This window comes from Hypanus sabinus, chromosome 8, assembly GCF_030144855.1.
Source record: "Hypanus sabinus isolate sHypSab1 chromosome 8, sHypSab1.hap1, whole genome shotgun sequence".
Lineage (NCBI taxonomy): Eukaryota > Metazoa > Chordata > Chondrichthyes > Myliobatiformes > Dasyatidae > Hypanus > Hypanus sabinus.
The window spans coordinates 135,772,152-135,786,680 of NC_082713.1; the positions used below are offsets into that span (position 1 = coordinate 135,772,152).

The 14,529-nt window shown below is 40.0% G+C and overlaps 1 protein-coding gene across 8 annotated transcripts in view; it reads left to right on the forward strand.

Moving 5' to 3' along the window:
* Positions 1 to 14,529, forward strand: part of cadps2 (Ca++-dependent secretion activator 2) — a 676,394-nt gene that overhangs the window by 149,126 nt on the left and 512,739 nt on the right. For all 8 annotated transcript variants that reach the window (XM_059977930.1, XM_059977932.1, XM_059977934.1 and 5 more), the window contains exon 2: positions 7,968 to 8,081. In XM_059977930.1, the coding sequence (XP_059833913.1) occupies positions 7,968 to 8,081 (114 nt within the window). The remainder of the gene's footprint in view (positions 1 to 7,967; positions 8,082 to 14,529) is intronic.

Here is a 14,529-nt window from a genome sequence, read left to right on the forward strand (position 1 = left end):
TTTGTTGTGGGACCTGTGGCTCCTATTTCTCTTCCTGATGTTAGAAGCAAGACGAGGGCATGGCCTGGATAGTGGGTGTCCTTAATGATAGATACTGTTTTCTTGTGGTACATTTTCATGTAAATGTACTTAATGGCAGGGGAGGTTTTGCCTGTGATGGACTGGGCTCAATCCATCACTTTCCGCATCCTTTTCCATTCTTGGGCTTTGTTGGGTCCAAAGCAGTCTGTGATGCAACCAATTAGAGTGCTCTCCACTGTGCATCTATAGAAGTTTGTAAAAGATTTTGGAGACATGGCAAATCCACACAAATTTGTAAGTAAGTAGAGATGCTGTCATGCTTCCTTTGTGATGGCACTTAAACATGTGATTAGCATGCATGCAGGACTGCTACAAAATGAGGCCAGAGAAATAATAAGGGGGACAAGGAGATGGCAGATGAATGAAATGAGTATTTGGCATCGGTCCTCACTGTGGAAGACACTGGCAGTGTGCTGGGTGTTGAAGAGTGTGAAGGGAGAGAAATGAATATAGTTACTATTACAAGGGAAAAGATGCTCAAAAAACTGAAAGACATAAAGGTACATAAGTCACCCGGACCAGAGGAAATGTACCTTAGGGTTCTGAAAGAGGTAACATTAGAGAATGTAGAGGCATTAGCAATGATCTTTTAAAAGAAAATTTCAAATGTCACTCCTATCTTTAAGAAAGGAGGAAGACAGCAGAAATTAAATTATAGACCAGCAGTCAGTGGTTGGGAAGGTGTTGGAGTCCATTGGTAAGGGTGAGGTTATAGAGTACTTGGTGACACAGGACAAGATAGGATAAAGTCAGCATAGTTTCCCTTAAGGGAAATTCTAGCCTGATGAACCTGTTGGAATTCTTTGAGGAGATTGCAAGTAGGATAGATAAAGAGGATGCAGTGGATGTTGCATATGTAGACTTTCAGAAGGCCCTTGACAAGGTACCCCTCATGAGGCTGCTTACCAAGTTAAGATCTCAAGGTATTACAGGAAAGTTACTAACATGGTTCGAGCATTGGCTGATTGGTAGGAGGCAGTGAGTGGAAATAAAAGGATCCTTGTCTGATTGGCTGACAGTAGCTAGTGGTTTTCCCACAGGGGTCTGTGTGGGGACTGCTTTTTTTTATCGATTCAGATGATGGTATAAATGGTGGTGAGTAAGGATGAAATATTGTTGCCAATCCATACTAACTAGGCTCTGCAGGTGAGGAAATAAGATAATTAATTTGCTCAGGGTAGTATTGAGGCCCAGGTCTTGAAGCTCACTGAGTTTTGAGGGGATGATAGTGTTGAATGCTGAGGTATTGTCAATAACAAACACCCTAATGTATGCATCTTCATTGCCAAGGTGTTCCAAAGCTGAGTGAAGAGATTCAAGATTGTTCAATGTCTTTTACAGTGCACAATTGTAAAGGAAAATAAAATGATTGTTACTCTGGCTCCCATACAGCATATAAAAACATAAAAAAGCACAATCATAATAATGTGAGCTGCTTAATGACTATGGCCTGGTAGCACTCACCTCGACAATGATGAAATGCTTTAAGAGGTTAGTCATGACTAGTCTGAACTCCTGCCTCAGCAAGGGCCTTTACCCATTGCAATTTGCCTTTCGTCACAATAAGTCAATGATAGATGCAATCTCAATGGTTCTCCACACGGTTTTAGACCACCCGGACAACACAAGCACCTACATCAGGATGCTGTTCATTGACTATAGCTCAGCATTTAACACTATCATTCCCACAATCCTGATTGAGAAGTTGCAGAACCTGGTCCTCTGTACCTCCCTCTGCAATTGGATCCTCAACTTCCTAACCGAAAGACCACAATCTGTGCGGATTGGTGATAATATATCCTCCTCGCTGACGATCAAAACTGCTGAACCTCAGGGATGTGTGCTCAGCCCACTGCTCTACTCTCCCTATACCCATGACTGTGTGGCTAGGCATAGAGCAAATACCATCTATAAATTTGCTGACAATACAACCATTGTTGGTAGGATCTCAGGTGGTGATGAGAGAGCATACAGGAGTGAGATATGCCAACTAGTGGAGTGGTGTCGCAGCAACAACCTGGCACTCAGCATCAGTAAGATGAAAGAGCTGATTGTGGACTTCAGGAAGGGTAAGACGAAGGAACACATACCAATCCTCAGAGGGATCAGAAGTGGAGAGAGTGAGCAGTTTCAAGTTCCTGGGTGTCAAGATCTCTGAGGATCTAACCTGGTCTCAACATATCGATGTAGTTATAAAGAAAGTAAGACTGCAGCTATACTTTATTAGGAGTTTTAAGAGAGATTTGGCATGTGAACAAATACACTCAAGGACTTCTATAGATGTGCCGTGGAGAGCATTCTGATAGGCTGCATCACTGTATTGGGGGTGGGAGGAGGGCTACATAATAGCACCGAAAGAAGCTGCAGATGGTTGTAAATCTAGTCAGGTACTAGTCTGCAAAGTACCGAGGACATCTTCAGCGACCAGTGTCTCAGAAAGACAGCATCCATTATTAAGGACCCCCAGCACCCAGGGCATGTCCTTTTCTCACTGTTACCATCAGGTAGGAGGTACAGAAGCCTGAAGGCACACACTCAGTGATTCAGGAACAGCTTCTTCCCCTCTGCCATCCGATTCCGAATTGGACATTGAACCCTTGGACGTTAGCTCACTTTTTTAATATACAGTATTTCTGTTTTTTGCACTTTTAAAAATCTATTCAATATATGTATACTGTAATTGATTTACTTATTATGATTTTTATTTTATTTATTTTTTCTCTCTGCTAGATTATGTATTGCATTGAACTGCTGCTGTTAAGTTAACAAATTTCATGTCACATGCTGGTGATAATAAACCTGATTCTGATCCTGATTCTTAATAGAAGAAACACTAAATATAAATACATAAGATAACCTATATACATTTTTTTGTCCCTAAAATGATGTTAGGCATAGGAGTATTAGTATATAAGGTGTGTGACAGGAAGTGATAACATGGTGATATTTGGGGTTGTCGAGGGGTGGGTTAATGGGTGGAGGTGTTGATTAACCTTGCTGCTTGGGAAAGAAACTGCTTTTGAGTCTGGTGGTCTTAGCGTGAATGGTACATGGCCTTCACCCTGGTAGGAGTGGGACAAACAGTCAAATGAGCAGAGTGGGTGGGATCCTTCATGGTGTTACTGGCTCCTTTCTGTATAAACTGTGTGTCATTGGCGGGTGGACTTGCTGCCATCCACATTGCCAATGTCCAACAGGGTCCTACGATTACAAAAAAAACAATTAAGAGAATTCCTCGCTATTAGACTGCATACTGCCTTCGTGCACTGATTCCAACCCTCTGTAAAAGTTAGCACCATAATCCGTACAAAGTCCAGCTCCTCCACCGATGAACTGATGGGGTAAATCTGCAGCCCTTGATGTTCAGCAGTGTCCTGCGATTATATTAAAATAGATGTTTAAAAAGGCCGCTGCGTCTGAGCGCATCACCATTTACCTAGATCACAAGGCTAAAGGGAGAGCCATGAAGCAATACTGCTTGCAGCCTTGGGGCACATCCAATGAAAAACTGACAGTAGTCAGTCAGATGACCTTGAACCAATGAAATTGAAACATCATAAATTGATCTGATAGGGAAAAGGATAAGTCTGGAGGATTTTGGGAGTACAGGCAGCAACAACTCTGTGGTGACCAAACATTGCGGAATTGGATGACCCCCATTTCAGAAACATGAAGAGTACATTGGGTTCAAAAAGAATGCCTGGCTGGCGAAGGCTACTGTTCAGGGGTATTACCTTTTTCTTCTTCTTTGACTGTCCATGGAGAGTCAGGAAAACAGAGTGGGTGTGCACACAGATACTCAGTTATGTAAGTTCACATGCCTGTAAATGAGCCGATAGAGGTACTTGTCAGAAAATACAGATCCTATCTATGCCTAAAGGATTATTGTTATTGAGTGTTAAATCCTCGTAACAGACTGAGCAGTAGGACTTTGTTCACCAAGGTCTGTGGAACAAGGTTTTGAATACCAAACTGAAATCCAGAAACAGCAATGAAATGGAATTTACTGTTGACCTGTTGTGATGGTAGTCAAATTGGAGCAGATCCAAACCACTCTTCAGCCAGGTGTTACTATTCTTTAAGACCATCGTTTTGAAGCACTTCATCACAGTGGGTGTAGGTGCAACTGGATGATAATCATTGAGGTAGGTTACCATGTTCTCTTGGGTACTGGTATGATTGAAACTTGCATGAAGCAGGTGGATAGCTGAAACTGCCAAAGTGAGAGATTGAAGATGACCTTAAACATTGATTAGCACAGGTCTTCAATACCTAGGCAGGTATTTTGTCTAGACCAGATGCTTTTTGTAGATTTACCCTCCTGAAGGATGCTCTCACTTTGGCCTCAGAGACTGAGATTAAAGGGTCATTGGGGGTGCACGAGTTTGTGAAGGCATCTCCATGTTCTGTCAGTCAAAGTGATTTTTAAAGGTATTGAGCTCATCTGAGAGTGACACCTCATTGCCCTTTATTTTGCTTGAGGAGTTGATGGCATTTAAGCATTTAACAGTTGTCAAGCATCCCTGTGGGATTCAAGTTTAGTCTGGAATTGCCATTTAGCACATGAAATTGTCATCTGGATGCAAGACGTGATCCTCTTTGTACTTAAGCACCAGCAATCTAGCCCTCAGCGGATTGTGATCTTTTGATTCATCTAGGGCTCCTGATTGGGAAGACTGTATTAACTTGTGGGGACACATACTGTATGTCCATGCATGTCACTCTATTACGACTACATCTCTTGGGCATCTCTAATACTCCTGCTGATTTGTTTAACTATCTCTAACTATTTTAGGCCTTTCAAAATATTTTAGTTAGTCTGATACTCTAGTTCTAATGATATTTTAACGTAATCAATGATACTGAAAACACAATCATTAGTATCAGAATTAAGTTCCTAATAAAATTTATTTATAAAACTACAGTGGTACAATGCAGAATCATAAAAATAACTATAACTTATAAAACAAATAGTGCATCAACAGGAATAGTGAGATGGTGCTCATGAATTCATGTACCGTTCAGAAATCTGAGAGTGAACAGGAAGAAGTAATTCCTAAATTGTTGACCGTAGGTCTTTTGTTTGTTGACCAACAAAATGTATATGTGAAGAAATAAATTTGTTCCTTTGCTACAACTTTCCCTTCTTCCACATCCCCCCCCCCCACCCCCATCTTCCTGGATCTTTCTGGGCTTTTAATAGAGAGTGATATTTCAAAGCATTTCAAAGATTGGAGAGAGTAGGCAATGTGGAATTAATAAAAAAGATAAATTTCAGGGTCAAAAAGTTAAGGTTCATGGGTTAAAGGGTGATACTTTGAGCCTTTTGAAATTAGCAAGATAGTGATGTAATGGAAATTCAGAGAGGAGGTTCATGTAGTTAGTCATAGCTGATCAAGTGTGAAGAATGTGAAGATGTAACTGAGATGGCGTGCTTGCAAAATACTTGTCATGTGTGATGAACAGAAGGGATGACTTTTAGGAAAGAGAGACCAAGGCATGTCTACTGTTTCATGCTGATTTTTTTTTTGGAATTAAGATAGCATTGCAGTTCACCATAAAACTGCATGATCTCCTTGGACCAGATCTACCTGCTGTTATGAATTCGCTGAATGACATAGCTAATTTTCCTTGTGCGACGCCATGCTAAAACTGACATGGTTCCTTTTGATATGTTGCTCGCTCTTGCACTTAGCAAGAAGCTCACTGGATACAAATGGTGCAGGCAGCACTTGAGAGTTCGCGGAAGCTGCTCAGCACTCTTGAACAGACCGGTGAAGGACTGTGCCCGCAGAGGAATTGTTCTTAGTGCTTGGGGACAATGAGGCTCCTCTAGGGCTAAAGCCAGGCACACCTTGCTGGTGTTGCAAGCCTGAAGTCTGGACAAAAGTCCATATCCACATTGTGGGCTTTTGGAAAATTAGGCAATGTTTTCTCTCCTTGAGTCATAGAGTTCTACAGTACAGGAAAATAGCTCTCAGTCCACTGAGTCTATGCTAACTGTCAAGCAACTATTTAAGTTAATTCAAATGTATTCTCCCCCTGATCCCATTTACTTGACCTCCAGATATTACCAACTCCATATACTGAGGTTAGTGTACAGTGTCAAATGAATCTACCAACCCACATATATTTTAGGCTTCCGGAAAACTAAAGCAGTCAGTCGGAACACATAACTATGTGCAGAATGTGCAGACTCCACATAAGAGTAATCATGACCCTAACCTCCATGTGGAAATTAATTCATGAATGTGAGGATGCATTTGAAATGATCTGAGGTCACCTATTTCAGGATGGGCAGCTTGAGTGCTGGTCCTTTTAAGTCAAAGGGTACCAAATGTGACAGAGATTAGTAAAACATGGTTGCTCAGTGAATGGCCAAGAACATTCATTTCTTTAGATCAGTGAAGTTGTAAATCTCTGTACAGATTGCTGTTTTAAGCTCGGGCGATTGAGTGTAGAAGGAAAACATAACCTTTGTTACTATTCTAACAATAGTCTTGGGGTATTTCAATATGCAGGTAGATTGGGGAAAATCAGGTGGGTGCTGGATATCAAGAGGGGGATCTTCTAGAATGCCTATGAGATGGCATTTTGGAGTAGCTCATGGTTGAGCCATGAGATTAGCTATTCTGGATTGGGTGTTCTGCAATGAACTGGAATTGATGAGAGCTTAAGATAAAAGCACCCTTAGGGGTAAGTGATCATAATATGGTTGAGTTCACCCTGAAATCTGAGGAGTTCTAAAGTCGGGTAGATCAGTATTACATTACAGTAAAGGGAATTACAGTGTTAAGAACTGGATGGTCATGCACTTTGGAAGAAGAAGCAAAAGGATGGAGTATTTTTGAAATGGAGAAAAAAATCCGTAAGTCTGAGATACAAAGGGACTTGGGAGTCCTTGTGCAGGATTCCCTAATGTGTTTATTTTTGGCAGGTTGAATTGGTGGTGAGAAAGGCAAATCTGATGTTAGCATTCATTTCAAGAAGACTAGAATATAAAAGCAGCGATGGAATTTTGAGGCCTTGTGAAGCACTGACGAAGCAGTTTCAGGTCCCCTGTTTTAGAAAGGATGTGCTGACATTGCAGATGGTTCAAAAAAGGTTCACGAAAATGATTCCAGGATTGAACGGCTTGTCATATGAAGAGTGCTTTATGGCTCTAGGCCTGTATTCACTAGCCTTCAGAAGAATGAGGGGGTGATATAATTGAAACCTATTGAATGTTGAAAAGCTTTGATAGAGTGGATGTGAAAAGGATGCTTCCTATGGTAGGAGAGTCTAAGACAAGATGACACATCCTCAGGATAGAGGGGCCTCCTTTTAGATTGGGGTTGAGGAGGAATTTCTTTAGCCAGAGAGTGGCGAATCTCTGGAATTCATTGCTTCAGGCAGCTGTAGAGGCCAAGTCTTTATATATTTAAGGCAAAAGGGTGATAGATTCTTGATTGGTTAGGGCATCAAGGGATATGGGGAGAAGGCAGGAGATTGGGACTGAGAGGAAAAATAAAATCGTCATAAAGAAATAGGCCAAATGGCCTATTTCTGCTCCTATATCTTATGGCCTTGTCGCCTTATAACTAACAAAACTAGAGATAAATGCCCTGATGACTGCTGTGGCATGTATTTGAAAAAATGTTGTATTCAAGCTTAACCCAATTTTCAAATGCACAGAACCTTTCGAGTTGGGTAATTATATTTTCAAGTCCAACACTTTTCTAAATTTCTGTGTTACTGGGCATATGAGAGTCACTTTTACAATCACTCAGATCTCCATTACATAATGTAATTTTATATATAAGATTCCTAATAATTAATTTGGCATTATTTCAGATCAAAAATAATTTTCCTTGATGGAATCAAGAACTTTCACTTCTCTTTTGCAGATGAACAAGCAACAGCTCCAGACAGTTAAGGAACGATTTCAGGCTTTCCTGAATGGAGAAACACAGATTATTGCAGATGAAGCATTTTGGAATGCAATTCAAAGCTATTATGAGGTATGTGGAAAAACGTCTCAAATTGACTCTTTGGTCACTTTCTCTCCTCTCTCATGAAGCCATTCAAGTCCTCAGAAGAGTTCTTACTGATGAGGTAACACTTCACCTACAAATCTCTTGGGGTCATATACTGTATCTGGTGCTCCTGATTGCAGTCCCCTCTACACTGGAGAAACCTGAAGTAAAGGGGGCGATTGCTTTGTCAAGCACTTCTGTTCCATCTGTAAGAAGTGGAATTTCCCAGCGACTAACTGTTTTAAATCCCATCCCCGTTTCTGTTCTGACATGTCAATCCATGACTTCCTCTTCTGCCACGTTAAAGCCACTGTCAAGTTGGATGAGCAACACCTCACATTCTGTCTGGGTAGCCTCCAACCCGATGGCATGAACATCGATTTCTCCTTCTGGTAATTTTTTCACCCTCCCCCTTTCCTCTTATTCTTTTCCCTAAGCTGGCCTATTATCTCTTCTCCTCACCTGCATATCTCCTCCCGCTGGTGCCCCTCCTGCTTTCCTTTCTCCTATGGTCCACTCTTCTCTCCTATCTGATTCCTTCTATAGCCTTTTACTTTTTCCAATTATAACCTCCCAGCTTTTTACTTTATCCCCCTTCCCCCACCCATCTGGCCCTACATTATCACCTAGCTTGTCCTCTTTCCCCTTTTCCCACCTTATTCTGTCATCTTTCTCCTTCCTTTCCATTCCTGATGAAGGTTCTCAGCCTAAAATGTCAAGCGCGGGCTGTTTTCCATAGATGCTACTTTTCCTGCTGTGTTCCTCCAGCATCTGCAGAATCTTTTGTATTCATCCTTATTGTTTTTGATTTTGTATTTGATTTGTTATAATTTTCAAGCAATTCATCTGTGTATTTCAATTTATAAATATTAAATTTTAGTACTTTCTTAAAAGTTTGCTTTTTTAAAAAAATATATACATTTCATATTGTGGTTTCCTTACACAAATCTGTGATGGAAATTATGACCCATTTACCCCAGCTAAACCACATAACACAAGGTAGTGTTGCATTTCCACTATGACCTAGAAATAATATTGACCAAATTCATTCCTGACTGTGTGAATTTACTGTTGATTGAATGACAATATCACAATATTAAAATGGAATGACAGTAATCACAGTATTAATTGCAAAGTCCAACTTTGCTTCTGTAAATTCAATGTAATAGCAAGTTGGCCCAGATCTTCCACAGAAATATTATCTAAGGAATGTCCTCTGTGGAAATGCAAGTATTTGCATCGGTGATTGGATGGAAGTTTGGGATTTGAGTATGCGGATGCAAATTTTGAATTTCTACAGAACTGATCACTTATTTTCTGATTGTGCTTTCGATGGAACCCAGAATTAAACTGCGGGATCTGCTACCTGGACCTGCTATGGATTTGATCGGGTACAAGCAGAGTGAAGTGAAGGAATTCACTTGATTGGAAAATGACTGCAAGAGGGAAGAGCCTTAGCTAATTTATCTTTTTTGATTTAATGAAATGAATTTAATTCTGTCTTCCTATTTTAAAGGTTTTAAAATATTTATTTTTTTAAATTAGCATTATTAATAGGTCTTTAATATTTGGGACTGTTAGAGATATTCATGAAATATCAAGTGTTTTGACAGCTAATTCTGCTGGCAGATGCTGCTTCAAAGGGGATTTGCATTTGGAATACCCTGTACTGTGTCAAGCCTTGTTGAACATTTTGGGGCTGGTTTCTCCAATGGTTTTCACGATGACAGAGCCTTCAGTGTTTTTACTGGAGAGAAGAGAAAATGTGGGCAACTCAACACTTATAAAGTTTGGACAATTACATGACTGATTTCTTCCAAAAATTGTAAATGCAATTTAAAGTCAGTTAGTGTTGCTTCGGGGAAATTTGTAAGTATCATCTGATGGATTTCAGTGCAAGATTATAGGTAGTGAATCTTATTAAAGTGGATTAGAAAATGACTGGTTAATGAATACATGAAGGTGGATATAATTAACAGAACTGGTACTTATCAAGCATAAAACAGTACTGCAGAGGGTAGAAATAGGTCCTTATATTGGCTAAGAGTGCACTGCAGCAACATATGCATGCTGAATCCTATTCTGAAATTGGGTTTCATTGAAGTTAATGGAGCTCAGTGAATGTAGTTTGCTCTGCCACATGTTTAACCAGCATATTTGACTATTTTCTGTTTCTGTCTTTAATAGTTTATTGAATGCTGTATTTGGGTCTTTACATCTGTGTGAACAACCACTAATTTTTAAAAAAACTTTACAATTTAGGAGGTGATTTATTCTACCATTTTTAGAGCTAAAATATAGGACTTAACATTGGGCTTCTTCTGCATCCTTTCCAGGCCTGACGAAGGGTCTTGGCCTGAAATGTTGACTAACGCTGTCTGACCTGCTGAGTTCCTCCAGAATTTTAAGACCATAAAGACATAGGAGCAGAATTAGGCCATTCAGCCCTTTGAGACTGCTTCACCATTTCATCGTGGCTGATTTATTTTCCCCCCATTCTCCTATCTTCTCCCAATATTCCTTCATGCCCTGATTAATCCAGAACCTATCAACCTCCACTTTAAATACAACTATTCCACAGCTGTCTTCAGCAATGAGTTCCACAGAATTCACCACCCTCTGGCTGAAGAATTTCCTCATCTCCATTCTAAATGGATGTTCCTCTTTCTGAAGCTGTACCCTCTGGTCCTCGACTCCCTCACAGCAGGAAACATCCTCCCACATCCACTCTGTCAACATTCGATATGTTTCAATGAGATCCCCCTTCATTTTTCTGAACTCCATTGAGTACAGGCCCAAAGCCTTCAGTTGTTGTTCATTTAATAACCCTTTCACTCCAGGAATCATTTTTGTGAACCTCCTCTGAACCTTCTCCAATGCCAGCACATCTTTTCTTAGATAAGGGGCCCAGAATTGCTCACAGTACTCCAAGTGAGGCTTCACCATTGCCTTATGAAGATTCAACATTACAGCCTTGCTTTTATATTCTAGTCCTCTTGAAATGAATGTTAACATTGCATTTGCCTTCCTCACCACCAACTCCGCCTTTTGGGAATCCTGCACAAGGCTGCCCTAGTCCCTTTCTGCCCAGATTTTGTGTCTGTTGATCTGGATTTCCAGAATCTGTGGAATCTCTTGTGTTTAGGACTTAACATTTTTCTGTTTTGGAACTCCATTGCCATAGTTTGCCCATTAACAATCTGAAAATAACCCAATGTAATTTGGTGAACTGGATTGTGTAAATCCTGGCTGTGTCTCACAGTCACCACTAAAGTCTCTCCTGTGGGTGCACTGCATGGTTTGTGTGACCCTTTCTGTGGGTCTAGAGTAGTGAGTGAACCATGGGTGGCAGAGATGAAATAAATTAAAAATGGCATAAGAATAAAGTAATTATAAAATTAAATTCCTGTTTAAAAACACATGAAACCATGTTTATGTATTTTCAATATGCATTGAATTAAACAATAATAGACAGCCAAACTTCCAAAACCTTTGATTATAAATACGTATTTGTGACCCCCTTTCATGTGACGGATGCATCTCCTGTGCTGGCAAAAAAATACCTGTGGTCCAGGTACAATCTCTGCTCTGTCAGTTGGCTCAGTAACTAATAAAGTCGAGTGATGAGGCTGAGGCAGTACAATTGGTCAGAAGCATCTGCATCCATCCTTCAGCGCGCTCCGAACTTCGGCTCTGTAGTGCAGTGTGCAGAAGCTCACGTACAGGATACAGTGCTGTGTGCTCTGCAGCTGCTATATGGACTAGAGCCTCCACCTAAATTGCACAGAGTAAAATAGTCACAACAGAGGAATTTAGTCAGGCCGAATGCAAAACTCAGTACTGGAGTAGACAGTGCTTTTTGCAGACAGGGTCAAGGCTTCATGGTGCTTATGCAGACTAGGCATGTCAGTTGGTGAATACCTCCATATTCCGAGACTGCATCCTTTGAGCTTAAGTGAGTGAAGGTGAAGATTGTGATTAATGGAATAATTAGTATGAGAGGGAATGTTTACTTGAGATTGTTGGGACATTAAAAATGGAGGTGAATCTGTTACCTTCAAAGGAAGTAATCTCTTTTTCAATAGCCAAATAGTGCATAGTGTCAGTCAAATATCAAATGAAGCTCCTGTGAGGAGTCTTCTGGAGTTTCAGTGCTTGTGCAGGAGGAATGACCACTAGAGGGAAAAGCGACTGATGTGCCAAGGATTGTAATGTGAAATGTCCGTCAGTTTAGACTTGGATCCTTTGTGAGTTCAGACGTGCTGCGTTGTTCTTGTACTTGAAGATTCTTGCTAAGGGAAGGTAATTAAACTAATGGCTTCACTTTTCCTTTGTTGGAAAAGTATTTTACAGCTGATCTGATTGGCTCTTTTATTGTGTACTATTCATCAAACATCACTGCTGGTTGTATTTCATATTGTGCCACTGAATATACAGTTAATAAAAATGAAAATGTCTTTCTTTCTTTTCAAATCTTTTTATTATTATTATTATCCAAAATAACAAGAGTACATTGAAGTAGTTAACACTTACAATGTCTCAAAGGGGGAAAAGATATTAAGGATTGAAAAATATGGTGACACAAAAAGAAAAGAAAAAAAAAACCCTACTAAAGCAAAGAAAGGTAAGGGAAAAAAAGAACCCATTAGGTGTTCAACCCCGGAGCCATGTGTCATACGAGTCAGCTTCTAAAGATAAACATCAAACAGCCAGCAAAAAAAAATTATACCAAAATTTACAATTAGATCATGGAGGAAATCTATCAATTAACTCAAATGGTAGTAATGAGCAAATGAACCCCATCTTTTCTCAAAATCAAACATAGGTTCGAAGATTCAACTTCTAATTTTCTCCAAACTAAGACATAACATTACTTGAGAGAACCATTGAGACAGAGTGGGAGCCGACATATCCTTCCACTTCAGCAGAATGGCCCTCCTAGCTGTCAATGTAACAAATGCAATAACATGTTGGTCAGACAAAGAAATACTGTGGATATTTTGAGGAATTATTCCAAAGAGCACAGTTAATTTGTTAGGTTGTAAATTATTTTAAGTGCTTTAGAAATTGTAGAAAAAACTGACTTCCAAAACTATTCCAGTAGAGAACAAGACCAAAACATTTGTGTCTTGTTCAGCATTTCAGGATCAATTCTTTACAAAATAGTGAGCAGTCAGACAGCCAGGCGGTTTTGCTTTCAGCATTTTCAAAGTAAAATTTATTGGGAATGTGAGCTTATGAGAATGTTACAGTAATTCCCATGGTTTGCACTTATAACCTGGACACACCAGAAGAGTCGGGTAACTTAAATTCCATTAAATAAATCCAAGTTAATCAATAGAATCTAATTGTGTCCATGCCTGACTAATAGACAAGGATAGATGAAGGACAGCAGTGGATATTGTTTGTTTGGATTTTCAGAACACCTTTAACGAGGTGTTGTATATGTACTTGCTAAACAAAATAAGAGCCCATGGTATTACAGGAAAGATACTAACAATGACAGAAGATTTATTGGTGGGCAGAAGGAAAAGAGTGGGAAGAAAAGGGGCCTTTTCTGGTTGACTCAAGGAGTAATGCTCTCACACTATCTCCTTTACCATAGCATTGGAGAGGATAGGAACAGAGAAGGTAGGAAGGAGTTTAATTAAAGTAAGGGGAAATATGACGCTATTGGGCAGGAACTTGGAAGCATAAATTGGGAACAGATATTCTCAGGGAAATGTACAGAAGAAATGTGGCATATGTTCAGGGGATATTTGCATGGAGTTCTGCATAGATACATTCCAATGAGACAGGGAAATTATAGTAGGGTACAGGAACCGTGGTGTACAAAAGCTGTTGTAAATCTAGTCAAGAAGAAAAGAGCTTATGACAGGTTCAAAAAGCTAAGTAATGATAGAGATCTAGAAGATTATAAGACTAGCAGGAAGGAGCTTAAGAAAGAAATCAGAGAGCCCGAAGTGGCCATGAGAAGGCCTTGGCAGACAGGATTAAGGAAAACTCCAAGGCATTCTACAAATATATGAAGAGCAAGAGGATGACACATGAGCGAATAGGACCAATGAAGTGTGACAGTGGAGAAGTGTGTATGGAACTGGAGGAGATAGCAGAGGTACTTAATGAGTACTTTGCTTTAGTATTCACTACAGAGAAGGATCTTGGCGATTGTAGGGATGACTTACAGCATACTGAAAAGCTTGAGCATGTAGATATTAAGAAAAGAGGATGGGCTGGAGCTTTTGGAAAGAATCAAGTTGGATAAGTCACCTGGACCAGATGAGATGTACCCCAGGCTACTGTTGAGGCTACAGGAGGAGATCGTTGAGCCTCTCACAATGATCTCTGCATTATTGATGAGAATGGGAGAGTTTGCGGATGTTGTTCCATTATTCAAAAAAGGGAGTGTAGAGAACCCAGGAAATTATAGACC